At 40.4% G+C, this 27929-nt stretch overlaps 1 protein-coding gene and 1 pseudogene across 7 annotated transcripts; both read right to left on the bottom strand.

Moving 5' to 3' along the window:
- Positions 1-135: 135 nt before the first annotated feature.
- Positions 136-27886, bottom strand: LOC112449293 (dihydrodiol dehydrogenase 3-like). Of its 7 annotated transcripts, none has more exons than XR_009496897.1 (10): positions 16343-16664; positions 13366-13533; positions 12974-13090; positions 11600-11677; positions 11060-11182; positions 10101-10210; positions 8884-9049; positions 2644-2726; positions 1655-2548; positions 137-559 (listed from the first exon to the last, which is right to left on the bottom strand). XR_009496897.1 is itself a non-coding variant. In XM_059892952.1 (9 exons), exons 1-9 carry the CDS (start codon positions 16421-16423, stop codon positions 2524-2526), a joined length of 951 nt encoding a protein of 316 aa, XP_059748935.1. In that variant the 5' UTR covers positions 16424-16664; the 3' UTR covers positions 136-2523. The 7 variants fall into 7 exon arrangements, 3 of the variants coding, with proteins under 3 accessions (XP_059748935.1, XP_059748936.1, XP_024856826.1); XR_009496896.1 differs by having other exon boundaries at positions 138-2026; positions 2281-2548; XM_059892952.1 differs by having other exon boundaries at positions 136-2548.
- LOC107133050 (U4/U6.U5 small nuclear ribonucleoprotein 27 kDa protein-like) lies at positions 14447-15273 on the bottom strand (annotated as a pseudogene).
- Positions 27887-27929: the final 43 nt, after the last annotated feature.

Here is a 27929-nt window from a genome sequence, read left to right as displayed (position 1 = left end):
TGGTAAAATATGTAAGTATTTATCAAAATGCTAAGCATGGTCAGACAATTAAGAAATTAAATAAATGAATCAGATGTGCTGCTTTACAGAGAGAAAAATATAATACTGGATTTTTTAAATCATATTTTAGCTTACCAAGATGATTATGCTAAGTTGAAAAGTATACAACATGTAGATTGAAGATTATTTGTCTTTGTAAATAATCATACACACAAATTTGTATAGGATTCTATAAGGAAAATGTACCAAAGTATTATATAATGGTGAATTACAGCTTATCTTTATTTTCTGTCATTTCTATTTTACTTTCCAAATTTCCTGTAATTTTTTTAATTATCAGAAAAAAAGAGCATTCTTACTTTGAAGTTTTCATTGTTTCATGAACTGTTTATTTCACAAGGAAAGGTATTTTCAAAAGTTGAGACACTTCATTCAAGCACCTTCACCACATACAAAAATCCTCTTCACAGCCCCAGAAGCAAGAAATTCTTGAAGAACCACAGTGAGACCTGAGAATCAATATTCTTCAAAAAATGGATATTCAGGGTGACTGATACCACTGAAAGAGAAGGAGGAGGGTTCATTTATTAATTCTGTCATGTTGTCATAGAGAGCATTACTCTGTGAGTGCAGTCAGGATGGCCTAAAATTCAAAATCTACAAATACATCCCTCCTTCTCCCCCAACAAACACACAGCAGGAGTCTGCTCCATGTGCACATGGCACCTGCACGTCCAGTCCCAACATTCACGTGTAATCGTCACTCCACAGTGACAGGTAGTTTGACTCAGGTTACAATTTTAAGAGGGCACAAGACCTGGGGCTAACTCTGGAGATCATTTCCCGCCCTTCGTGGAACTTCTGTCTCTAGACGATGAGAAGGATCATAGCAAACAAAGTAGCTGCTCTTTTTTCTCACATCCATGGATAAGCAGATACCAAGCACCCCCAAAAATACAGACTGTCTTCATTAAGGAAATTCTAATCTATTGAAGAGATACGCAGTCACCTGAATAATCATACAGCACAAAGTGGCATTGATATTTTCTTAATTTATGATGTATTAAAACATTGGTTACTCAGTAATTAGTATAACTATTGTTTTTTCTCCATGTTTCTACTTTTCTTTTTAAACTTTTCCTTTTCAATTCAATTTGTCCTTTTCAATTCAATTCATTAAAAAGTGCATTCTGAGCAATTTTAAGTGCCAGGAGCTGTGCTGTTGACCTGAGCTCACAAAGAGGAATAAGTCTAGCCATTCACAGCCTAATGAAGGAGAAGATAGAATTATACTTAAAAGTCTTTAAGGGCAGAAAAGTAAGTTTTCACCTTTTTTTTCATTTATCATGTATTTTATCAGAATTGTGATATAGTTTTACAAACAATAGGGAGAGTTTTGATAGCTTTCCCTTCAAATGAAATCTTCACTGTATCAATAATTTGCATTCCCTCCTCTCTAAACTCCCTTCCAAATTTCTCTTCTGTCTCTTCAATCCTAACATTCTCCTGCAGTAATGAGGCAGCTGGAATTCTGTTAGTGACTAAGTCAAAGGCAAGCAGGTGGGGGCTCCCCAGGGGATGGACTTCTGCTGGACAAAGGCTAAACTGCAGTGAGTCTTCACTCAAGAAACCAGAGAGACCCAGATGATCTTACCTGAGTGAGTCCTGTTAAGGACACAGCAGTCTCTCACTGGAGGGTCAGTTAAGCTCATGATCTACGGGCAATTCAGCTTTGTGAGATAACAAGGATGAGGACATGGGAATTGTAATAGGGAAAAAAGATCAATGAAGAGATTAATTTGAAAAAAATGGATTGTGTCTTGGAGAAGAAATGTCCGTAAGGGAGAAAATCTACCAGACCCTTGGGAGATGGCGGGGAAGCAGGCCCATGTGACTTCTCAAAACTGTTGCAGGTTGGCCTTCATGGGACCTTCCTCCATAACAAAGTGTCAACAAGATGTTTTATCATTGTGTTAGGAATAACATGAATGGGGGCTTCCCAGGTGGTCAGTGATAAAGGATCCACCTGCAAAGTAGGAGACATGGGTTCAGTGATTGGAAAGATAACTTGCAGAAGAAAATGGCAACCCACTCCAGTATTCCTGCCTGGGAATCCCATGGACCCTAGCAGGCTACAGTCCAAGGGTCCCAAGAGTTGGACACAACTAAGCAACTAAACAACAACAAAACATGAATGTAATCCAAAAAGGCTTAATCATTATACAGTTTTTATTAATATAACCTTTTTATCCTGATGTAAAAAGAATTAAACATACTCACAGGTCCCTGTAAGAATAGTGGGCTGCTGGCACTGTGCCCTCTGTGTTTACTGGGTCCCTCAGCCCTGAGAGGAGGTGCACCAGGCACAGGGATTAGAGGCACAAAGTAGTGAAATCACCACGATGTAAACTCTGAGGATTTTACTGATGGGCTGTCCTAGGTCCCAATCATTTCTGTTGGTCAGAGACAGAGCCCAGGAGGAAACCTCTGGTTTGAGGTCTGCAGGAAGACTCTGGTTGGCTTCTATGCTGGAATCAGGACTGTCTTCCTAGAATCAAGTTTTTAAAAAGCTTAGTTGCCCTACTGATCTGCCTGCTACAGGAAAAAAAAACCATGTATGTGAAATATCTGCAAGTCACTTACAGCAGAAATTCGTAATATCTTATATTTCTATTGATGCCATCAATTGCTTTCATGTCTTCTGGAGTCAGTTCAAAGTCAAACACCTGGAAGGAAAGAAGAATCACATTACCTTTCCCACAAGAAGACGGCCTCCCCCTGGGAACTGGAGGACTTTCCAGCTGGATGGGGACAAGAGAGGGGACAGGGAAGCCGTGTCTGTCCTCAGCTTCCAGGTGAACAAGCCTGGGACCCTCTGCTGAGTTCTCACCTCTCCTTCCCACACATCTTTCTCTGTTCACCTCACAAACATTACAGTGCATCAGTCCCTTATTTTTCTAAGTGAATCACTTCAGACAGAAAAGAAATGTACTGAAATACCCTTTTGTCTTTGAAAACTCCTGCCTCAATACCTGCACCTGAACAAACATTAGACTGCTTCACACTCCCCAACATGCCCTAAGTGTGACAGCATTGCACTGAGGCCATGTGGGGAGGAGTCTTCCTTGCAAAAGCCTATCCAAGAATCTGATATCAAACTTACTCTTTATCTATGAATAAATCTAAAAGAAACTTTATGTAAATGCCTTTGTAGATAAAGTTAGAAAAGTTTAAACATTAAAGAACATCTAAAATATTAAAAATTCACATCATAATCATGAAATGGATAGCTCAGTTTTATAAAGAAATTTGTTTTCTCTGAAGTGATCTAGTGTTTCAATGCAACATGAATCAAAGACTGACATACATATTCTCTTGTAGAAATCAGCAAAGTGATACCAAATTTTAAATAAAAGAAGAACTAATTAAAAGTAGCCAAGACATTCTTCAGTTCTGTTGAGTTCAGTGGCTCAGTTGTGTCCGACTCTTTGCGACCCCATGAACTGCAGCATGCCAGGCCTCCCTGTCCATCACCAACTCCCGGAGTCCACCCAAACCCATGTCCATTGAGTCGGTGATGCCATCCAACCATCTCATCCTCTGTCGTCCCCTTCTCCTCCTGCCCTCAATCTGTCCCAGCATCAAGGTCTTTTCAAATGAGTCAGCTCTTCACATGAGCTGCCCAAAGTATTGGAGTTTCAGCTTCAGCATCAGTCCTTCCAATGAATATTCAGGACTGATTTCCTTTAGGATGAACTGGTTGAAGAATTTACCATTCTGGAAATAAGACTTATTTTACAATTTAATAACACAGTACAGAAAACTGAATAGTTAAATAGAAGAAAGAGGCCAGAAATGTGCTTATAGGCTCTCTATATATGACAGAGTTTACCATGAAAATCTGTGGAAAATATGGATATGTTGTTTTTATTCAGTTGCTAAGTCATATCCAATTCTTTGTGACACACTCGACTGTGGTAAGGCAGGCTTCCCTGTTCACCACCAACACACAGAGTTTTCTCAAACTCATGTCCATTGAGTTGGTGATGCCATCCAACCACCTCATTCTCTGTATCCTGCTTCTCCTCCTGCCCTCAGTCTTTTCCAGCATCAGGGTCTTTTCCAATGAGTCAGCTCTTCACAATCAGGTAGCCAAAGTATTAGAGCTTCGGCTTCAACATCAGTCCTTCCAATGAATATTCAAGGTTGATTTCCTTTAGGATAGATTGATTTGGTATCCATGCTGTCTTAGATTTCCATTTAATAAACAAACAAACATATATGTGACCATTTTCATATTATATTGCAAAACCAATTCTAGGTGTACTGCAGGGGCAAATTTGAATGGAAACACACAAACAATTTTTTAGGGGAGCATACACTGAAGCAACTTAGCAGCAGCAGCAGCAGCAACACTTGACCTTGACTTAGATGGACCTGTGAACTTTGGCAGAATTGATGAGTCAGTTCTGAGTCTATAAATGAAGAGTATTTTTTTTTCCATTCACTGACTATGGATCATAGTACTGTGCTGACGTGATAACCAGGTTAGTTGACCACAGTCTAGCCAAATATATATGTAAAACTAGAGGGAGAAGCATGCAGGCTCCTCTGACAAGAGTCATATCCACCTGTTAAAGCAGAACTGCTGAGATGCTTTGCACTGAGTTGCAAATGCATGAGCAAGACCAGCTAAGAGGATAGCAGCTGAGCTGAGTTGAGGCTGATTGTCAAAACACAGAATCAAGAGACACAGAAATGATCTCTGCGTTAAATCCTGAAAGTGGGGAGAGTTTCTTGTATAGCTGTGACTAAGGGTACAATTATGGCCTCCTACAAATAAATCAAAAGAGAAACAACCTAGCTAAAGTGGACAAAGTCTTGAAAAGGAGCTACACAAAGAGAAACTCAAGAAGATTAAATGTATAAAAATGAAACCCTATAATATTCAGGGAAATACAAAATAAAACCATGATGGTTTGTGAGTTAAAGATTGCTGCTATAATTTTTGTGCCCGCAAACTTCCAAATAGGAAAAGAAGTACATCAAAGCTGTATATTGTCACCCTGATTATTTAACTTATATTCAGAGTAGATCATGAGAAAGCTGAGCTGGAAGAAGCACAAGCTGGAATCAAGATTGCTGGGAGAAATATCAATAACCTCAGATATGCACATGACACCACCCCTATGGCAGAAAGTGAAAAAGAACTAAAGAGCCTCTTAGTGAAAGAGGAGAGTGAAAAAGCTGACTTAAAACTCAACATTCATAAAACTAAGATTATGTTATCTGGTCCCATTACTTCATGGCAAATAGATGGGGAAACAGGGGAAACAGTGGCTGACTTTATTTTGAGGGCTCCAAAATCACTGCAGACGGTGATTGCAGCCATGAAATTAAAAGACGCTTACTCCTTGGAAGGAAAGTTATGACCAACCTAGACAGCATATTAAAAAGCAGAGACATTACTTTGTCAACAAAGGTCTGTCTAGTCAAGGCTATGGTTTTTTCAGTAGTCATGTATAGATGTGACATTTGGACTATAATGAAAGCTGAGTGCTGAAGAACTGATCCCTTTGAACTGTGATGTTGGACAAGACTCTTGAGAGTCCCTTGGACTGCAAGGAGATCCAACCAGTCCATCCTAAAGGAGATCAGTCCTGGGTGTTCATTGGAAGGACTGATGTTGAAGCTGAAACTCCAATACTTTGGCCACCTGATGCAAAGAGCTGACATTTGAAAAGACCCTGATGCTGGGAAAGATTGAGAGTAGGAGGAGAAGGGGATGACGGAGGATGAGATGGTTGGATGGCATCACCGACTCAATGGACATGAATTTGGGTAAATTCTGGGAGTTGGTGATGGACAGGGAGGCATGGCATGCTGTGGTTCATGGGGTCACAAAGAGTCAGACATGACTAAGTGACTGAACTGAACTGAAATGTATATGTTGATGGTGTTAGAAAAATCCCAACACATGGAGGCTGAACAACACACTGCACAATAATCAACAAATCAAAGAAGAAATCAAAACATGCATAGAAATGAATGAAAATGAAAACACAACAACCCCAAACCTATGGGAAACTGTAAAAGCAGTGCTAGGGGGAAGGTTCATAGCAATACAGGCTTACCTCAAGAAACAAGAAAAAAGTAAAATAAATAACCTAACTCTACACCTAAAGCAACTAGAAAAGGAAGAAATGAAGAACCCCAAGGTTAATAGAGGGAAAGAAATCTTAAAAATTATGGCAGAAATAAATGCAAAAGAAACAAAAGAGACCATAGCAAAAATCAATAAAACCAAAAGCTGGTTCTTTGAGAAGATAAATAAAATTGACAAACCGTTAGCCAGACTCATTAAGAAACAAGGAAGAAAAATCAAATCAACAAAATTAGAAATAAAAATGGAGAGATCACAACAGACAACACAGAAATACAAAAGATAATAGGAGACTATTGTCAGCAACTATGTGCAAATAAAATGGACAACATGGAAGAAATGGACAAATTCTTAGAAAAGTACAACTTTCCAAAATTGAACCAGGAAGAAATAGAAAATCTTAACAGACCCATCACAAGCACAGAAATTAAAACTGTAATCAGAAATCTTCCAGTAAAAAAAAGCCCAGGACCAGACAGCTTCACAGCTGAATTCTACCAAAAATTTAGAGAAGAGCGAACATCTATCCTACTCAAACTCTTCCAGAAAATTGCAAAGGAAAGTAAACTTCCAAACTCATTCTATGAGGCCACCGTCACCCTAACACCAAAACCTGATAAAGATGCCACAAAAAAAAAGAAAACTACAAGCCAATATCACTGATGAACATAGATGCAAAAATCATTAACAAAATTCTAGCAAACAGAATCCAAAAACATATTAAAAAGATCATACATCATGACCAAGTGCACTTTATCCCAGGGATGCAAGAATTCTTCAGTATGCACAAATCAGTCAATGTAATACACCACATTTAAAAATTGATAAATAAAAACCATATGATTATCTCAATAGATGCAGAGAAAGCCTTTGACAAAATTCAACATCCATTTATGATAAATATTGTCCAGAAAGCAGGAATAGAAAAAACACACCTCAACATAATAAAAGCTATATATGACAAACCCTCAGCAAACATTATCCTCAATGGTGAAAAATTGAAAGCATTTCCCCTAAAGTCAGGAACAAGACAAGGGTGCCCACTCTCACCACTACTATTCAACATAGTTTTGGAAGTTTTGGCCAGAGCAGTCAAAGCAGAAAATGAAATAAAAGGAATCCAGATTAGAAAAAAAGTAAAACTCTCACTGTTTGCAGATGACATGATCCTCTACATAGAAAACCCTAAAGACTCCACCAGAAAATTACTAGAGCTAATCAATGAATATAGTAAAGTGTCAGGATATAAAATTAACGCACAGAAATACCTTGCCTTCCTATATACTAACAATGAGAAAACAGAAAGAGAAATTAAGGAAACAATTCCATTTGCCATTGCAAAGAAAAGAATAAAATACTTAGGAATACATCTACCTAAAGAAACAAAAGATCTATATATAGAAAACTATAAAACACTGGTGAAAGAAATCAAAGAGGACACAAATAGATGGAGAAATATACCGTGTTCATGGATTGGAAGAATCAATATAGTGAAAATGAGTATACTACCCAAAGCAATCTATAGATTCAATGCAATCCCTATCAAGCTACCAACGGTATTTTTCAGAGAACTAGAACAAATAATTTCACAATTTGTATGGAATTACAAAAAACCTCAAATAGCCAAAGCGATCTTGAGAAAGAAGAATGGAACTGGAGGAATCAACCTGCCTGACTTCAGGCTATACTACAAAGCCACAGTCATCAAGACAGAATGAAGTAAGCCAGAAAGAAAAACACCAATACAATATACTAAAACATATATGTGGAACTTAGAAAGAAGGTAACGATAACCCTGTACGCAAGACAGCAAAAGAGACACAGATGTATTGAACAGTCTTTTGGACTCTGTGGGAAAGGGTGAGGGTGGGATGATATGGGAGAATGGCATTGAAACATGTAAAATATCATATGTGAAATGAATCACCAGTCCAGGTTTGATGCATGATACAGGGTGCTCAGGGCTGGTGCACTGGGATGACCCAGAAGGATGGGATGGGGAGGGAGGTGGGGGGGGGTGGTTCAGTATTGGGAACACATATACACTCGTTGCGGATTCAAGTCAATGTATGGCAAAACCGATACAAAATTGTAAAGTAAATTAAATTAATTTATTTAAAAAAAAAAACGAAATGGAGCCTTTCAAAGGTCATGATAGTGGAGCTCTCACAAATGAGATTTTAAAATAGCATATTCATATAAGAGACTTGGGAGAGCTCTGTTGCCCCCTCCATTATATTAAGATGCAAAGAGAAACCTGTGACCTGGATGAGGGCCCTCATCTGACCACACAGGAACCCTGACTCAGATCTCCAGCTTCAAAACTGTGAGAAATAAATTTCAATTTTTCTCAGCCTCTCAATCTGTGATATTTTGTTACAGCAGGTCAAATGGTCTAAAAAAATCACATAATGCAATTTCATCAACTGATAACAAAGAAAATAAGATATCATTTGTACAAGATGATAGAATAAATGGCTGACATAACTCTGAAACTAAAATCTCTGTTTTCCGTCCAACCTGAACCCTCTGCAGCCATGCCACCTCTTCTGTTGCCACATCAGGAGGAGAAAATCACCAGGAACACACACAACACATTCATGCATGGGGAAGAACTGGTAACTTGTCTTGACTCAAGGAAAGTCTTGAGAGATGGACAAAGAATGACCCTCGAGAAGGATATTCCTTAGGAGCCCTCTGCCCACAGCCCCACTCATCACCTGTATGTTCTCTTTGATCCGCTTCTTGTTGTAACTCTTGGCCAGAACCACAACCCCACGTTGTATCTGGTAGCGAAGGGCAACTAGAGCTGGGGTTTGCTTGTGCTTTTTGGCAATGGTACAAAGAACCTGGTCCTCCAAGAGAACGGGCAGGTCCAGGTTCACCCTGGAAGGAAATTCAGAAATGCTGAGGAGCTGAGACTAAGTACTCAGTTTGTGAGTAGTTTTACCAAACAGACCAAGTATGTCCACTCTATACCAGTGCTTCTCAAAGTGTGGTCCGTGTACTAAGAGCATCAGCATTACTGGGAATCTTGTTAGAAATACAAATTCCCAGCTTAAATGCAGACACAATGAATCAGAACCTCAACTGTGGCACCTCCCAATCTGTGTTTACAAAGTTCTCCCAGTCATTTGGATGCATGTTTGAGTGAGACCAGAACTGCCAAACTCATGGATTTTTTTTTCCTTTTTTAATTATCATTTGTTGTTTTTCTCCATTCATAGCTCTAAAGTTTGTACAATGGCACACACACAAAAAAAAGTAATGGAAAAAGACTGGGAAATTTTTTTTAATTGTCACTTTTCACAGGTATTGATACAAGTTGAATAGTCCAAAATAGAACTATTCATTTCACATTATTTATATTATGCAATTTTCTATAGATGTTTACAAAAATGGTTCATACTGAAATTTGTTATCATGATAGACCTGGAAGTTACATATTATCATCCCCATTTTAGATAAAAGATATGTGAGGTTTGCTACTGCTGCTAAGTTGCTTCAGTCGTGTCTGACTCTGTGTGACCCCAGAGACAACAGCCCACCAGGCTCCCCCATCTCTGGGATTCTCCAGGCAAGAACACTGGAGTGGGTTGCCATTTCCTTCTCCAATGTGAGGTTTAGACATGTATTTTTAGAAACATGTTCATAGTTGAATAAATAAGTAAATCATAATATAAGCTTGTGTCTCTGGTCTCAACTGGGGGATTATATATAAATTTTAATGCAGACATTTGTTACTGATGGGTCAACAATTTAATACAATGTAGAAAAATTGGCTGGGTGATGGGAAGATAAAAGAGAAGGATTCATTCCATCCCTCCCTGCTTATCCCCTGTGGCTATGAGTTATCTGAGTAATATATGATTTAAACTAGTTTATCAAAAATTTAATTTTAAATAAATTCCTTGTTATCTTCATTAGGATTCAATACCATTCTTTTAGACGTTGGGATCCCAGAGCAGCATAGGCAACAAGAACGATATCATGTGACTTGCAGAAATCCAACAGTTTCCTCTGGTTGAGATAAGGGTGACATTCCACCTGTAGAATGTCAACAGAGAAGAGTGTCAGATTATATGGAATGGTATTATTAATGTGACAGAAAAGATGTAAACTGGAAATACCAACACCAAGAGAGAAATAGACAAAAGTGTGTTTATACAGTTAATTTTATGATAGACATGGATGGGAAAACCAGCTTAAGATTGAATAATCAAAAGGTGGGCTCTACATTTGAGTAAATGTTTCTGAGTAAATATTTCATGTAATGTTAGCATCACCAAGAGCCTTTAAATTAACCCTCTAGCCTGGATGATTTCCATCATCTCCAGCACATTTTTCTGTTTGGTGCTCCCTGTTGAGACTCATAAATACTGAGCCACAAAGATTTTGGATTCAGCCAACAGAGCCCCACATGAACTCTTAACACCCATCTCAGCTGATTTGTCTTTTATTACTTCCCATTCCAATTTTTTTTAATTAATTTATTTTTTACTGACGAATGATTGCTTTACAGAATTTTGCTGGTTTCTGTCAAACCTCAACATGAATCCATTCCAGATTTTCATGGTCTTCCTTCCTGCTTGCAGTTCGCTCCAAGCCACTTTCACCCTCCGTCTGGTCATCCTTCCATCTCAGGGAAATGCCTCCTTCCTCTAGTTCTGGATTCTACCCACAATTTACCAGGAAACGGTCCACGCCTATCTACCCAGACTTTATCAGAGATATCGTTATGGATTACATTCACAAAGTCCAGACAGAGGCTCTGCTCTCTAGAATCCTTTGACCCACAAAGGTCAGATGAACAGGAGGAGAGGACAGACAGACATCAGTCTCCAGTGCAAGAAGGAGGTTGTGAAGAGCAGGAGGGAGAGGAGCCGAGCTGCTCACCTGGTTGCAGACGGGCTTGTACTTGAGCCCCGGCTTGTTCAGGATCTTCTGCAGCTGCTTGTGGTTGAAGTTGGACACCCCAATGGACTTGGTCAGCCCTGCATCCTTACACTTCTCCAGGGCCTGGGGATGGATGGGTGCTGAAAATTCACTTGGAATGGGCAATAGAACAAGAATAAAAGCTGAAAAAAATCTGTAAAAAGTGTCATCCAGAAGAATTAGCATTGATTATCAAGAAGGAAAGAGGGGAAGAATGGCATGACACAAAAAGAAGAATTGCCATCTCCTCCTTGGAAAACCCTGGAGAACACATATCACATGGAAGGAAATAGATACCTGTCTCACTGTCCCAGATTCTCCTCCCCTGTTCCTCTCTGTGAACATTTCAGCAATGGTTTCCTCTCCACAACCCCAGCATCACATCCCTTAGAGTTCATGAACTGCTGAGTCTGATGGCCCACAGCCCATGCTCACAGGCAGAATTGATGGAGGTTTCCCCTCTCCTGGCTCCTCCTTTAACTCTCTACTCTTGGAACTCACCTCCCATGTGCGACAGAGATCCACTGAGTCAGGTATCAGTTTTCCATTTTCATCTTTTGGGAATAATTCCTCCCCTGGCTGGAATAGAAGCAGTCATTTTAGACATGCAAAAAATAATTTCTCCACATTTAGCAAGGCTTCCAGGCACCCAGGATTAAACCTACATGAGGTAGGTTTACAACTTTCTAGATACTAATATTTGCAAAGTGATTGCATATTGAGATGTAAGCAAGGTCATTGGGATGGAGGCTTATTCTACTTTTTTACACTCAATATATGTTGTAATAAGTACAATTTTCCTAGGTCCTAAAAAGGACTTCAAGTGACTTCTGTGAATTTTGTCTGTTCTTGTACTTCCCTCTTTTGAAATATCTCTGATCTGAGAATGGCAGTAAGTTACATGGCTTTATTTCCAGAATAAAAGTTTCAACCTTGACCTGGGCTAGAAAATTAGATTTCCTTTTCCCTCTGAGCATCAGATGCCCTAGAGCAGGCACATGAACCAGCAAGACTCTCCTTAAGTTGGTACGGATTGTGGAAGATCAAGGTCTCAAAGATCTTTGAGACCATTGTGGAAGATCAGGGGTCTCAAATGTTCATGGCCATGGACCTTGAGCTGCCCCAAGGTTATATTTGCCATCAGTGGAAAATTTTCAGGAAAAAATAAGCAAACCATGAGTAACATCCTGATAAGGCATAGAAATTAGTAGAAATTAGGAGACATTTCTGAAGAGTACTGCAAATCCCCAATCTGTCTGTGGCTATGACTTGTCATCTACATAGTCTACTAAGCTATTGTGCATCAGATGGTTTGAGCTGTTTTTTGTAACTTGAAATCAAAAGTTCTCAGTAAACCATTCTTGGCAGCTAAGTGCAGTCTACAAACCTCATCATGAAGTCAGGCAAGAGAGGAGGCAATCCCTCCCAAGTCCTTGTAAAGGAACAAAGTTTAGATGCACCCAGAGGGAGCACCACCAAATATGCTCATTTGAAAGGGTGAAAGACAAGAGAAACTCATCATGTTCAATGTAAGGCAGTGTCATGCTCACCACGGCTGCACCAAACTCTTGGTTCTTGAAATCCCCAGGGACTCAGGAGCCATATTCAGGACTGTGTGCAGAATTGGCCTGCTTCTACTTCCTCAAATTTTTCTGGCAGAGACTCTCAGATTATTAACTCCTTTCTCTGGGAGGCATGTAAGGGATTCAAAGAAACTCAGTAAAAAGATGATCACAAATTATTGTTTGGGAGATTCTACTCTAGTGCAATCGTCCCTTCAACCTACTAGGACAAATCTTAATTCAACCATCCATGCAAGTTGATGCACATTCTAACACAAGAAATAAAATTGATGTGATCACACATATTTCCAACCTTCACAGGCAGTGGAAAATGAATAATATAGAGATCGACATAGTCCAGCTGAAGAGTTTTCAGTGACTTTTCCAAGGCTGGTCGGACCAACTCTTGTCGAAGGGAAATTAACCAAAGCTGTAGAGATTAAAGAACGCAAGTTTTATTAATACTACTTCAGATATTTTTTTTTGCCTTACTGTGAGACTTGTGGGATATTACTTCCCTGACCAAGGATCAAATCTGGGCTCATGGCATTAAAGCATCAAGTCTCAACCACTGAACCACCAGGAAATTCTAATACTTTAGGAATTTACCAATAAGCATAGATCACCAAACAAATGATCCCATTATATAATTGTCACCTTGGCACAATCACTTGCATACATGTTCATACACAACATGCATAGTACCTTTGAAGTGTAGAATATGTCTTCTGTCTTCACAGTGCCATCTGCAATCTTGCTTCGAATGGCCTGGCCAACTTGCTCCTCATTTTGGTACACATGAGCACAGTCAATATGGCGGAACCCAACCTCTATAGCAAATTGGGTGACTTCCTGAGATTCACTCTTAGCAGTCTACATAAACAAAAATGTTGAATATCCACATGATTAAGAGATTGCTAAGGTACAAGCTTTGATCTTCCCAAGGATTGACTTTGCTCTGTGCCTTTGGTTAGTTCTATATGTGTGGTGATGAACCCATGATAGTTTCCCTGAACATTCCTGGAAGTTATTCCATGGACACCCAGGAACCCTTCAACCCCAGGCAACTAGTGGTTGATTGCTGACCTCAGAGGACCCAAGAATACCTCCAGGTTCAGTGATTTGCTGTTAGAAGCCAAAAGACTCATTAAGTTGTAGTCATGAGTAGCATTTATACTGTGAGATGTATACTTATATACAAAGGTATAAGGTGCCTGGTAAAAGCAGCAAGAAACCAAGTGAAAGCATTTGAGACCTCTGTCTACCAGTGAAACCACACAGAATGCACCAAATAAAACTGTATCTATTCAAGGTGTACAAAGTGATGTTCTCATATAAGAATCCATAGTTAATAATCACCACAATCAAGCTAGGTAACAGATCCATCACCTCCCATAGCTAACTATTAAGGTTGTTTGTAAGAAGACTTAAAATCTAATCTAACAAAATCTCAAGTTATGCACATTATCCTTAACTATAGTCACTGTGCTATACACCAGTTGTTCAGGCTTATTCATCCTGTAACTAAAGGTCTATACCATTGACCAACATCTTCCCATTTTTCCCAGCCTTGACACCAGCTTCTGGTCACCATTTCCCTATTCTCTGCTTCTCTAACTTCCACTTTTAGAGAATCCACCTATAAAGATATCATGTAGTATTTATATTTCTATTTCTGGCTTATTTCACTTAGCTTAATGTTCTCCCAGTTCATCTGTGTGGTTACAAATGGCAAGATTATTTTTTTTATAATGCTGAATAAATGTTCCATTTCTTTTTTTTTTTTTTTTAGAAAGTATTGCTTTATTTGAGAAACTTACTTCCAAATTACTTTTATGTATTTTAAAAAGTCATAAAGAGCATCCAAGAGAAAAACGTATACAGTTTCCATAGGAATAAGGACAAAAAAATGGGGTTGATGACTGCCCCAAACGATATTTCCTAAAGGAAAAAAAATGTAATATTTAACTTCTCTTTTTTTGAGGCAGGGTAAGTGAACTACACACATCATAAATAAAATTGTCTTACTTTACAAGGAGGAAGGACTGTGATCCTGTTTTTGATGCATATGAAATACAAAAATCCACTGTTCTGATCACGATGAGGGAAAAAAACATCATTCTTCAACACTTCAGTTCATGCAATGAAATCCAAAGGTCTGTTGAATCCACCTTATGGATTCATGTACTGCCTATACTTTCTCTTCTGAGACACATTTATGGCGTAGGCATTTACAGAGCCATCCACCTTTTTCCCTTTCGTGGAGTCAAAGGAGGCAAATCCCATTAACTTCATCATTTCTATTTCTTCCTCTGTTTTGCCCTCTAAGTCTTTCTCAGTTATCTGACGTTCTTTGCTCTTTCTTTCTTTTCCTCATCTCTTCTTTCTTTCAGTTGAGAAGGGAAGATGTGGATCTATGTGGTCTTGGGGACCTGGAACGCTTTCTGGGTGGGGAGCGAGAGCGGCTTCTTCTCTGATCTTGCTCCCGGAACCGGGACCTTTCTTGGCGCCTGTGTTCTCTTTCCCGGGATGTGGACCCGGACTGCCTCCGCTACCTCTGTGGGGCGCGGCTGCGGCTGCGACCCATTTGGAATCCTTCTCCAGTACAAGTCCTCCGTTTCTTTTTATGTGATTCAGAATCTTTCCTATTTCAAGGAGATATATATTTGGTCTAACTTCCCTCTGTTGTGTCTGCTCCTGGTTTTTCTTAAATGCTCGGACATTTGGGGATGTACTGAGCCATGAACCAGTGAATTTCATTGACAGCCTGGACCCTTCCTCGCCCTCACCCCCTGAGTCCTACAAAGTCCTGTCTTCTGTTTCCAAAATGTCTCTGGATATTTCTATCTGTTTTATAGATGAAAAAGCTGAGACTCAAAGTTTAAGGACCAGTCCCTTGTGAAAATTACATGCTCTAAAAACGGACAGCCAACTTTCTGCCTTCCAGTCTAAAGACTTGTCCACTAGCCCCACTTATGCCCAGGCACTTCAGACTATACTTTAATAAAAAAAAAAAAACACACAATGAAACCCAAGAACACATTGCAAAACCTGGCTTGTAAGATTGTAGTTTATCCCCTCAGTAATATCCCTTCAGTTATATCCTCCTCCCACTCAAATGATACTATAGTTCCCATCAGAAAAAGTTTCCAAGTAGAAAGAGAAGTACAGGGAAAAATATAGCTGAAGTGTTTCTGCCCTGGAACTGAGCAGATATCCCACAGTAGAAAAGCAATTCTCTCCCATTATTTTTCAGTCACCTCATCTTCAGGACCTTCCACCTCAAATGCTTCTCTGGATCATGTCTTTTTGGAAGAAGAAAAGTGTTCTGAAACTAATGAAATATACAGAGAAACCCCACCATTGCAATCCCCCTCAAAACAAAGCAGCTGACAGTCAGTGATCTTGATGGCCAAGTCTCACCTCTTCTGCCAAACTGGGAAAGAGATGGAAACTGGAGGGGAACCCAGAGTAATATGCAGGTGAGCACAGCCTCAGACCTTGATGCAGAGTGGAGACTGGATGCTCTCTCCTCTTTCATAGGGCATGGTTCTAGCCTGGTTAATGAGCCAGATGACCCTCCTAGTGTCACATGGGGACTCAAGACTTGAGACCCCACATCCCTTTCACTCATGTTACATCCACTATTTTTTATACCTCAACCCCAAACCACTACTCTTACCTCTAGAGGTGCATAGGTTCCAAATCCCAGGACAGGAATGAAGTGGCCATCATTAAGCTTCACTTGCCTTTTGGGATCCATTGCCTGTTTCTCCTCTGAGTAAGCAGACTGATTTTTTTTTCTTCTTCCCTCACAGTTATAAATAACAGGAAGGTAACACCCAGCTGCAGGATTCACTGTTAGCTGATATGTTGTAGGAGGAGCATGACTAAACCAGTACCCATAGAGTAAGAAGAGAATTGAAATCAGTTAACTTGTTTGATTTTTTTAATCAATATAACCTTAAGTATCAAATAATGATAAGATGTGCTAAACAATTATTAATCATTAGTTGCACAAGAAACTCTACACAGTAATCTTTTTTATTTTTTTATTATGAAGCCAATCTCAATCAAACATCAATTGAAACAACTTCCTTACAGTACAAACACACTCACATACAAAAGTGTTTAATAAAGATTTTTCAAAATGCTATCCCTTAATAAAGAATTAAAACTTCAAAAGAACATAAATTTCCTTTTTCATATTTCCCACCAGCAAAATTATTTTGCTACAGATCTTACAGTGGTGACATCCTGAACAGGATACCAGAACTAGACATTTGGCAAAGTCTTTATTGGAGGTGAACTCTTAATAGCTTTAGGACACCATATGCAATGTGCACACAGACTTCGAGTGCTTATACCTTGTCCTTAGTTATATAACTTTTAGAGTACTCTCATAATGTAACTGATACATATTTTACATATTTCACTTAACTTACTATCTTATTCAGCATTACTCATAAAAGAATAACCTATAAACAACTTAAATTATAACAAATTCAGGAAGAGTAGGGGAAATTATCATGCAATGCTACATGGTTATATTGTGAAGTCAAAAGTTTAATATGTACTATGATGCCAGCAAAGTGGTGAGCTAGGAAGACTAAATTCTCCCAAGGAAAGATGAAAAAAGAGAGAGAAAGCAGCTGAAAAACCTCATAGGAGTTCTGGAAAACAGTCAAACAAAGATCGACAGCAACAAAGTAGTAGTAGCAAACAGGTAATTAGGAAAAATTCAGAACAGAGTGTGACAAGGAATTTCATTGTGCATCACTCACCTGTACCCTCCTCCTGTCTGGAGCAGTGCAGTCTTGATCAGCTCCCAGTTGCCTCCCTCAGACCAAAGTGATCACAGAAAACCTGTGTGCAATGTTCCAACCTACTTGGGGGCTGTTTGGAGATTGCTGTCTGTTCCACTTAACTCTAAACTGAAGAGCAGCTAGAGGGGCTATTACAGCTGCAGGGGGACTATATATATATGGAGTGAGTGTTAGTTGCTCAGTCATGTCTGACTCTTTGTGACCCTGTGTTCAATAGCCCACCAGGCTCCTCTGTCCATGGAATTCTCCAGGCAAGAATGCTGGAGCGGGTTGCCAGTCCCTTCTCCAGGATATCCTCCCGACCCAGGGATTGAACCCAGGTTTCCTGCATTATAGGCAGATTCTCTACCATCTAAGCCACCAAGGAAGCCCATATATATGTATATATGGGGCCAAGGAAAAGGACAAAGGAATATGGGGGAGACATAGACTAGACCAAGTATTAGTAAAACCCTGAGTAGAACTGGGGTGTGGATTTGGGTGAGGAGGAACATAGGGCATTCAAAAACAGTCATAAATACACCAGAATCAGAAAGCCGCCCACAGGCCAGGCAAGATGCTGACTCAGAAATGAACTGAGACCCCTAGTTTTCCTGTTGGGCTAAAACCAGGACTAGGAAACACCCTGATGCTGGGAGGGATTGGGGGTAGGAGGAGAAGGGGACGACTGAGGATGAGGTGGCTGGATGGCATCACTGACTCGATGGACGTGAGTCTGAGTGAACTCCAGGAGTTGGTGATGGACAGGGAGGCCTGGCTTGCTGCAGTTCATGGGGTCGCAAAGAGTCGGACATGACTGAGCGACTGAACTGAACTGAACTGAGGAGCATACCAAGCAAACTAATGAAGGAAAATCATGACAAGGAACAAATCTACCAAGAGTATTTGCCTTGTTTGTTAAACAAGTTGTTTAAAGTACCCAACTATGAACACATTCACAAAGGAACACACACAGGAACACACACACGTATGGATGGGGCAGGGCAACCATCAGAGAGGGGCCAGAGGAGCAGAGTCTGGAGCTCTGACCAGTGTGTGCCAGGGTTGCACCACATGCATGGCCATCCATGCCAGGGGCTGCTCCAGCACACCTTCCTCCAGCTCTGCTCCCCTCTGGGGCATAGGTGCCAGTATCAGGGATGGGGAGGGGGGTGCACACTTACAAGGGGTGGAACTAAGTTGAGGCCAACCTTCATGGCTTCTGCTCCAGCCCCTTGAGACCTACCTGGCCCAGTAGGGTTGAGACAGTCAGCGAGCACAGGAGAAGTCTTTGCTCACACTGGGCTCTGGTTCTTGCCTCCCCCACCCTGTCCCACTGAGGTGACAGTTGCCAGCACACCCTGGGAAGGGGTGACCCTGCCCACCTCAGCTCCAGCTTTGCACCAAAGCCTCTGGGCACACAGACTGCATAAGGATGCATCCACACAAGGACACCCCTGTAAGAACAGATCAGGAAACTTTTTCACTTTTTCTGTCTCTTTTTCCTAGAGACAGAGAAAGTAAAGCAAAATGAGAAGACAAAGGAATTTGTCTCAAATGAAACAATAAGAAAAACACCTGAAAAAATCAGCTAAAGAGATAGAGATGAATAATTTACCAAAATAATTCATTTACCAGAATTCAGAATAGTAATTAAGAATGCTTCTCTAACTAGGGAATAGAACATAAAAACATTCACATGATAGGGGTTTCAGAAGGAGACAAGTAAGGAAAAAGGGTGCAAAATGTATGTGGTGAAATTATGGGTAAAAACTTCTGAACCTGGGACTTCCCTGGTGGTCCAGTGGTGAGGATTCTGTGCTTCCACTACAGGGGGCACAGGTTTTGAACCTGGTCAGGGAACTACTTGGCAAAGGTGATTAAAACCATGAGACAGGGGATGTTCCTGGATTACCTGGGTCACCCTAGTGTAATCACAAAGTCCTGGGACCTGGGAGGGCTGTAGTCAAAGAGAAGGTGGGAAGATAGGAGCATTAGAAAAGACACTCCAAGATGTGATGTGCTGTCTCTGAAGATGACGGAAGAGTCTACAAGGCAAAAAATGAGGTGTTCAGTCATTCAGTTGTGTCCAACTCTTTGCCACCCTATGGACTGCAGCACACCAGCCTCCTCTGTCCTTCACTATTTCCCAGAGTTTGCTCAAATTCATTTCCATTGAGTCAATGATGTCCTCCAACCATCTTGTCCTCTGTTGGCCCTTTTCCTCCTGCCTTCAATCTTGCCCAAAATCAGGGTCTTCTCTAATAAGTCAGCTCTTAGCATCAGGTGGCCAAAGTATTGGAGCTTCAGGTTCAGCATCAGTCCTTTCAATAAATATCATGGTTGGAACTAGGATTTCCTTTAGGGTTGATTGGTTTGATCTTCTTTCAGTTCAAGGGACTCCCACGAGTCTTCTCCAGCACCACAGTTCAAAAGCATCAATTCTTCGGTGCTCAGCCTTCTTTATGGTCCTACTCTCACATCCTACATGATTACAGGAAAAGCCAAAGCTTTGACTCTATGGACCTTTGTCAGAAAAGTGATGTCTCTGCTTTTCTATATGCTCTCTAAGCTTCTCATAGCTTTTCTTCCAAGAGGCAAGTGTCTTTAATTTCATGGCTGTGGTCACAGTCTACATTGATTTTTAACCCAAGAATATGAAGCCTGTCACTGTTTCCATTTTTTCCCTATCTATTTCCCATAAACTTATGGGACCAGATGCCATAATCTCAGTTTTTGAATGTTGAGTTTTAAGCCAACTTTTTCACTCTCCTCCCTCACCTTCATCAAGAGGCTCTTTAGTTCCTCCTCACTTTCTGCCAAAAGGGTAGTGTCACCTGCGTATCTGAGGTTATTGATATTTCTCCTGGCAATCTTGATTCCAGCTTGTGATTCATCCAGTCCTTCATTTCACATGATGTACTCTGCATATAAGTTACATAAGCAGGATACAATAATATACAGTCTTGACATACTTCTTTCCCAATTTTGAAGCAGCCCATTGTTCCATATCCACTTCTATCTGTTGCTTCTTGACCTGCATACAGGTTTCTCAGGAGGCTGGTAAGATGGTCTGGTATTACCATCTCTTTAAGAATTTTCCACAGTTTGTTGTGATCCACACACCCAAAGGCTTTAGCATAGTCAGTGAGGAGGAGTGGATATTTTTCTGGAATTCTCTTGCTTTTTCTATGATCCCATGGATGCTGGCAATTTGATCTCTGGGCCTCTGCCTTTTCTAAATCTAACTTGTACACTTGGAAGTCTTTGGCTCACATACTGTTGAAGTCTAGCTTGAAGGATTTTGAGCATTAATTTGCTAGCATGTGAAAAGAGTACAATTTGCAGTAGTTTGAACATTCTTTGCAATTGCCCTTCTTTGGGATTGAAATGAAAACTGACATTTTCTACAGTTTTCCAAATTTGCTGGTAAATTGAGGGCAACACATTAACGGCATCATCTTTTAGGATTTAAAATAGTTCAGCTTGAAATCCATCATCTCCACGACCTTTGTTCATAATAATGCTTCCTAAGGCCCACCATTCAGGTATGACCTAAATCAAATCCCTTATGATTATACAGTGGAAGTGAGAAATAGATTTAAGGGCCTAGATCTGATAGATAGAGTGCCTGATGAACTATGGACTGAGGTTCGTGACATTGTACAGGAGACAGGGATCAAGACCATCCCCATGGAAAAGAAAAGCAAAAAAGCAAAATGGCTGTCTGGGGAGGCCTTACAAAAAGCTGTGAAAAGAAGAGAAGCAAAAAGCAAAGGAGAAAAGGAAAGATATAAGCATGTGAATGCAGAGTTCCAAAGAATAGCAAGAAGAGATAAGAAAGCCTTCCTCAGTGATCAACGCAAAGAAATAGAGGAAAACAACAGAATGGGAAAGACTAGAGATCTCTTCAAGAAAATTAGAGGTACCAAGGGAACACTTCATGCAAAGATGGGCTCGATAAAGGACAGAAATGGCATGGACCTAAGAGAAGCAGAAGATATTAAGAAGAGGTGGCAAGAATACACAGAAGAATTGTACAAAAAGATCTTCATGACCCAGATAATCATGATGGTGTGATCACTCATCTAGAGCCAGACATCCTGGAATGTGAAGTCAAGTGGGCCTTAGAAAGCATTACTATGAACAAAGCTAGTGGAGGGGATGGAATTCCAGTTGAGCTATTTCAAATCCTGAAAGATGATGCTGTGAAAGTGCTGCACTCAGTATGCCATCAAATTTGGAAAACTCAGCAGTGGCCACAGGACTGGAAAAGGTCAGTTTTCATTCCAATCCCAAAGAAAGGCAATGCCAAAGAATGCTCAAACTACCGCACAATTGCACTCATCTCACACGCTAGTAAAGTAATGCTCAAAATTTTCCAAGCCAGGCTTCAGCAATACGTGAACTGTGAACTTCCAGATGTTCAAGCTGGTTTTAGAAAAGGCAGAGGAACCAGAGATCAAATTGCCAACATCCGCTGGATCATCAAAACAGCAAGAGAGTTCCAGAAAAACATCTATTTCTGCTTTATTGACTATGCCAAAGCCTTTGACTGTGTGGATCACAATAAACTGTGGAAAATTCTGAAAGAGATGGGAATACCAGACCACCTGACCTGCCTCTTGATAAATCTGTATGCAGGTCAGGAAGCAACAGTTAGAACTGGACATGGAACAACAGACTGGTTCCAAATAGGAAAAGGAGTATGTCAAGGCTGTATATTATCACCCTGCTTATTTAACTTCTATGCAGAGTACATCATGAGAAACGCTGGACTGGAAGAAACACAAGCTGGAATCAAGATTGCCGGGAGAAATATCAATAACCTCAGATGTGCAGATGACACCACTCTTATGGCAGAAAGTGAAGAGGAACTCAAAAGCCTCTTGATCAAAGTGAAAGTGGAGAGTGAAAAGTTGGCTTAAAGCTCAACATTCAGAAAACAAAGATCATGGCATCTGGTCCCATCACTTCATGGGAAATAGATGGGGAAACAGTGGAAACAATGTCAGACTTTATTTTGGGGGGCTCCAAAATCACTGCAGATGGTGACTGCAGCCATGAAATTAAAAGACGCTTACTCCTTGGAAGGAAAGTTATGACCAACCTAGATAACATATTGAAAAGCAGAGACATTACTTTGCCAACAAAGGTCTGTCTGGTCAAGGCTATGGTTTTTCCTGTGGTCATGTATGGATGTGAGAGTCGGACTGTGAAGAAGGCTGAGCACTGAAGAATTGATGCTTTTGAACTGTGGTGTTGGAGAAGACTCTTGAGAGTCCCTTGGACTGCAAGGAGATCCAACCAGTCCATTCTGAAGGAGATCAGCCCTGGGATTTCTTTGGAGGGAATGATGCTGAAGCTGAAACTCCAGTACTTTGGCCACCTCATGCGAAGAGTTGACTCATTGGAAAAGACTCTGATGCTGGGAGAGATTGGGGGCAGGAGGAGAAGGGGACGACAGAGGATGAGATGGCTGGATGGCATCACTGACTTGATGGACGTGAGTCTTAGTGAACTCCAAGAGTTTGTGATGGACAGGGAGGCCTGGCGTGCTGCAATTCATGGGGTCGCAAAGAGTCAGACACGACTGAGTGACTGAACTAAACTGAACTGAAGGCCCACTAGACTTCACACTCCAGGATGTCTGGCTGGAGGTAAGTGACCACACCATAGTGGTTATCTGGATCATTGACATTTGTGGTTAATTCTGTGTATTCTTGCCATCTGTTCTTAATCTCTTTTGCTTCTTTTAGGTCCATACTGTTTCTGTCCTTTACTGTGCCTACCTTTGCATGACATTTTCCCTTGGTATCTCTAGTTTTCTGAAGAGATCTCTAGTCTTTTTCACTCTATTGTTTCAGTCTATCTCTTTGCATTGTTCACTTATGAAGGTGTTCTTATTTCTCTTTGCTAGTCTTCAGAACTCTGCATTCAGCTGCCTATATATTTCCCTTTCTCCTTTGCCCTTTCACTTCTCTTCTTTTCTCAGGTATCTGTAAGGCTTTCTCAGACAGCCATTTTGTCTTCTTGCATTTCTTTTACTTTGGGATGGTGTCAGTCACTGCCTACTGTACAATGTTATGAACCTCCATCCACAATTCTTTAGGTACTCTGTATCAGATCTAATCTCTTGAATATATTTGTCACTTCCATTGTATAACCATTTGATTTAGGTCATACCTGAATGGCCTTCACAACAAACTGTGGAAAATTCTTCAAGAGATGGGAATACCAGACCACCTGACCTACCTCTTGATAAATCTGTATGCAGGACAACAAGCAACAGTTAGAACTGGACATGGAAAAACAGACAGGTTCCAAATTGGGAAAGGAGTACATCAAGGCTGTACATTGTCACCCTGCTTATTTAACTTATATGTAGAGTACATCATGAAAAATGCTGGGCTGGATGAAGCACAAGCTGGAATCAGGATTGCTGGGAGAAATAGCAATAACCTCAGATATGCAGATAACACAACCATTATGGCAGAAAGTGAAGAAGAACTAAAGAGCCTCTTGATGAAAGTGAAAGAGGAGAGTGAAAAAGTTGGTTTAAAGCTCAACATTCAGAAAATGAAGATCATGGCATCTGGTCCCATCATTTCATGGCAAATAGATGGGGAAACAATGGAAACAGTGAGAGACTTTATTTGGGGGGGCTCCAAAATCATTGCAGATGGTGACTGCAGCCATGAAATTAAAAGATCCTTGGAAGAAAAGCTATGACAAACCTAGATAGCATATTAAAAAGCAGAGACATTACTTTGCCAACAAAAGGCCATCTAGTCAAAGCTATTGTTTTTCCAGTAGTCATGTATGGATGTGAGAGTTGGACTATAAAGGCAGCTGAGCACTGAAGTATTGATGCTTTTGAACTGTGGTGTTGGAGAACACTCTTGAGAATCCCTTGGACTGCAAGGAGATCCAACCAGTCCATCCTAAAGGAAACCAGTCCTGAATACTCACTCATTGGAAGGACTGATTCTGAAGCTCAAACTCCAATAATTTGGCCACCTGATGCGAAGAACTGACTCACTGGAAAAAGCCCTGATGCTGTGAAAGATTGAAGGTGAGAGGAGAAGGGGACGACATAGGTTGAGATGGTTGGATGGAACCCCCAACTCGAGGGACATGAGTTTGAGTAAGCTCCAGGACTTGGTGATGGACAGGAAAGCCTGGTGTACTGCAGTCCATGGGGTCACAAAGAGTCAGACACGACAGACCAACTGAACTGAACTGACCTGAATTGCCTAGTTGCTTTCCTTGGTACAGGGAGGAACCAGAGTCCCACACATTAGCAGAAAATTGGATAAAAGATTTACTGAACATGGCCCTACCCACCAGAGCAAGACTCAGTTTTCCCCACAGCCAGTCCCTCCCATCAAGTAGCTTGTACAAGCCTCTTATCCTCATCCATCACAGGGCAGAAAGAAGGAGCAAGAATCTCAGTGCTATGGCCTCCAGAATGAAAACCACAATCACAGAAAACTAACCAAAATAATCAGATGGATCAAAGCCTTGTGTAATGCCAGTAACTATCAGTTCAGTTCAGTCGCTCAGTCTATAAGTCATGCCATTCACCCATGATGGACAGGTCCTGGTAGAGAGTTCTGATAAAATGTGGTTCACTGGAGAAGGGAATGGCAAACCACTTAGCATTCTTGTCTTGAGAACCCCATTAACAGTATGAAAAGGCAAAAAGATATGACACTGAAAAATGAGCACCCCAGGTTAGTAGGTGCACAACATGCTACTAAGGAAGAATAGAAATATACCAGCAGAAAGAAAGAGGATGAGCCAACACAGAACAACACCCAGTTGTGGGTGTGTCTAGTGGTAAAAGTAAAGTCTGATGCTTTAAAGAACGATATTGCATAGGAACCTGGGATTTTAGGTCCATGAATCAAGGTAAATTGAATATGGTCAAACAGGAGACGGCAAGAGTAAAGATCAACATTTTAGGAATCAGTGAACCAAAATGGGCTGGAATGGACAATTTTAATTCAGATGACCATTATATCTACTACTGTGGGCAAGAATCCCTTAGAAGAATTGGAGTAGCCCTCATTGTCAAGAGAAGAGTCTGAAATGCAGTACATGGGTGCAATCTCAAAATCAGCAGAAGGATCTCAGTTCATTTCCAAAACAAATCATTCAGCATCACAATAATCCAAGTCTATGCCCCAACTTCAAATTCCAAAGAAGCTGAAGTTGAATGGTTCTGTAAAGACCTATAAGACCTTCTAGATCCAACACCAAAAAAAATAAATAAAAGATGTCCTTTTCATCATAGAGGACTGTGAAGCAAAAGTAAGAGGTCAAGAGATAACAGAAGTAACAGGCAAGTTTGGCCTTGGAGTACACATGAAGCAGGGCAAAGACTAAACAGAGTATTACAAAGAGAATGCTCTTGTCTTAGCAAATACCCTCTTCCAACAACACAAGACCTGGTCTTTAGGAGTTGGAAAAGGCAAGAAAACAGATTTTCCCCTACAACCTCCAGAAAAGAAGGCACATCTGCTGACACTTCAATTTTAGCCCATGGAACCAGATTTTGAATTTCTGACCTCCAGAAATATAAAATAATACATTATTTTCATTTCCATCCCCAAAGGTTTTGGTCATTTGTTGTAGCAGCAACAGTAACTAATACAGATGTGGTTCAAGTCAGCCCCACCTCCATCCACTGCATCATAGGTTTTCCTCTCTCTGCTGGACTGTTCCTCTGACCTCAGAGGCAGGCAGTCATCTGCCGCATCAGGGAAACTTGTCTCTTGATATCACTTTTCTCCTCAGAGACTGTGCAATTCTGTGGTCGTCATTACAGCAAAGTCTTTGAAGACTGTGTATACTCTGCTTCTCACTGATCTCTTGCACCATTTCTTGAACCCATTCTCCTCATGGTTTGCCTTCACCACTCTATCAAAGCTGCACTTGACCTTGCCAAGGTTAACTGCCCAATCCAGTGGTCAGTTTCAGTCTTCCCTGATTTGTCCCCTTGTTAGCATTGGTCTCTTTTTTCTTCCAAACATCTGCTTCGCATGCCTTCTAAGAACAACCCCTCCTTCCTCACTCACCAATCCTTCTCAGCCTCTTTTGCAGGTTCCTCCATATTTTTTTTTAATCACCTTCTTAATGCTGGGTTCTCATGAAGCTTAACTTCCCTATCTATACCACTCACTGTATAACATCTTTGATTATCGAGTCTCGTGGCTTTAAGAGGCAACTAAAATTAACAAACCACAAGTTAAATATTTTATCTAAACCTTTTCTCTGGTAGAATTCTATGTCCAACTGTATGCATGCATCTTCACTTGGGTACCTAAAGGCATCTCAAAGATACATGTCTATAATTGAACTCCTAATCTTCCCACAAAAGTGTGCTCCCCCACATCGTCTCCATCTGAGAAAATGGCATCTCCATCTCCTGTCCCTTAGCCACAAACACCTGGAGTCAACTTTGATTCCCCTTTTCCTTTAACTGTATGTCCAACATGTTAGACAGTCTAAGTCATGCTGCCCTTAAAATAAATCCCTGTTCTAACAACTCTGACCATATTTACTGCTCCTTCTGTGGTCCAAGCCAACATCATCTCTCACCTAAATTCCTGTAGAGTCCTAAATGAGGGCTCTTCTTTCTCTTTTCTTCTCAACACAACAACCAGGTTATGTTATGTAACAACTCATGTCTGTTCCTGTAACTACTCTGCTCAAAACACAAAATATCATTCTCCATTTCTCTCACAGTAAAGTCCTTTTACATGCCTATGTGACACAGATCCACTGGCCCCACTGGCTCTCTGGTCAACTCCTGTCTTCTTTCCTCACTAAACTCCACTCACATCAGCTGACTTGCTGGCCCTTAAATGTTATGTGAACACTCTTCCTTCCTGAATTTAGTGTTTTGTGTTCCAGAGAAATGAAGGGAGCCACAATCTCTCTTTCAAGGCTGCTTCTTGTACAATTGAAAAGCTGTGTGGGATGTAGGGCAGTTGGTGTTTCTGCCTAACAGATGTACAGAAATGCAAAAGACTGTGCAGAATTTTCTCAACAGGCACTTACCCATTTCTAACAGCTAAATTCTCCTGATTTCATTTACTGTCTCCTCCTCCACTAGACTATAAACTCAAGAATTTCTCATTTTAAAAGAAAAATAATTTCTCATTTTAATTAACATTTATTATAAAACAATGTATTACTAAAGAACGTTCAGTAAAGTTTTTCTGAATGAGAGTAAATGGCAACTAATGAAATACTGGGAGAACATACAAGAACTCATCAAAATGCTAAGCATGGGCAGACAATTGAGAAATTAAATAAATGAGTAACGTGTGCTGCTTTACAATAAAAATATAATACTGGATTTTTAAAATCATATTTTTAGCTTACCAAGATAATTATGCTAAGTTAAAAAATAAATATACAATCTGTAGATTGAAGATTATTTGTCTTTTATAT

Source organism: Bos taurus, chromosome 13, assembly GCF_002263795.3.
Source record: "Bos taurus isolate L1 Dominette 01449 registration number 42190680 breed Hereford chromosome 13, ARS-UCD2.0, whole genome shotgun sequence".
Taxonomy (NCBI): domain Eukaryota; kingdom Metazoa; phylum Chordata; class Mammalia; order Artiodactyla; family Bovidae; genus Bos; species Bos taurus.
This window is presented reverse-complemented; position numbering and strand designations above follow the sequence as displayed.

Excerpts from the sequence above, each read along its gene's own strand:
- LOC112449293 (XM_059892952.1), bottom strand. The coding sequence starts at position 16,423 with ATGGATCCCAAAAGGCAAGTGAAGCTTAATGATGGCCACTTCATTCCT. Across the intron at positions 2,727-8,883 it reads GGATCAAAGAGAACATACAG|GTGTTTGACTTTGAACTGAC; the intron begins GTGATGAGTGGG and ends CTTTCCTTCCAG. Across the intron at positions 2,549-2,643 it reads AGATATTACGAATTTCTGCT|GAAGACAGTCCTGATTCCAG; the intron begins GTAAGTGACTTG and ends ACTTGATTCTAG.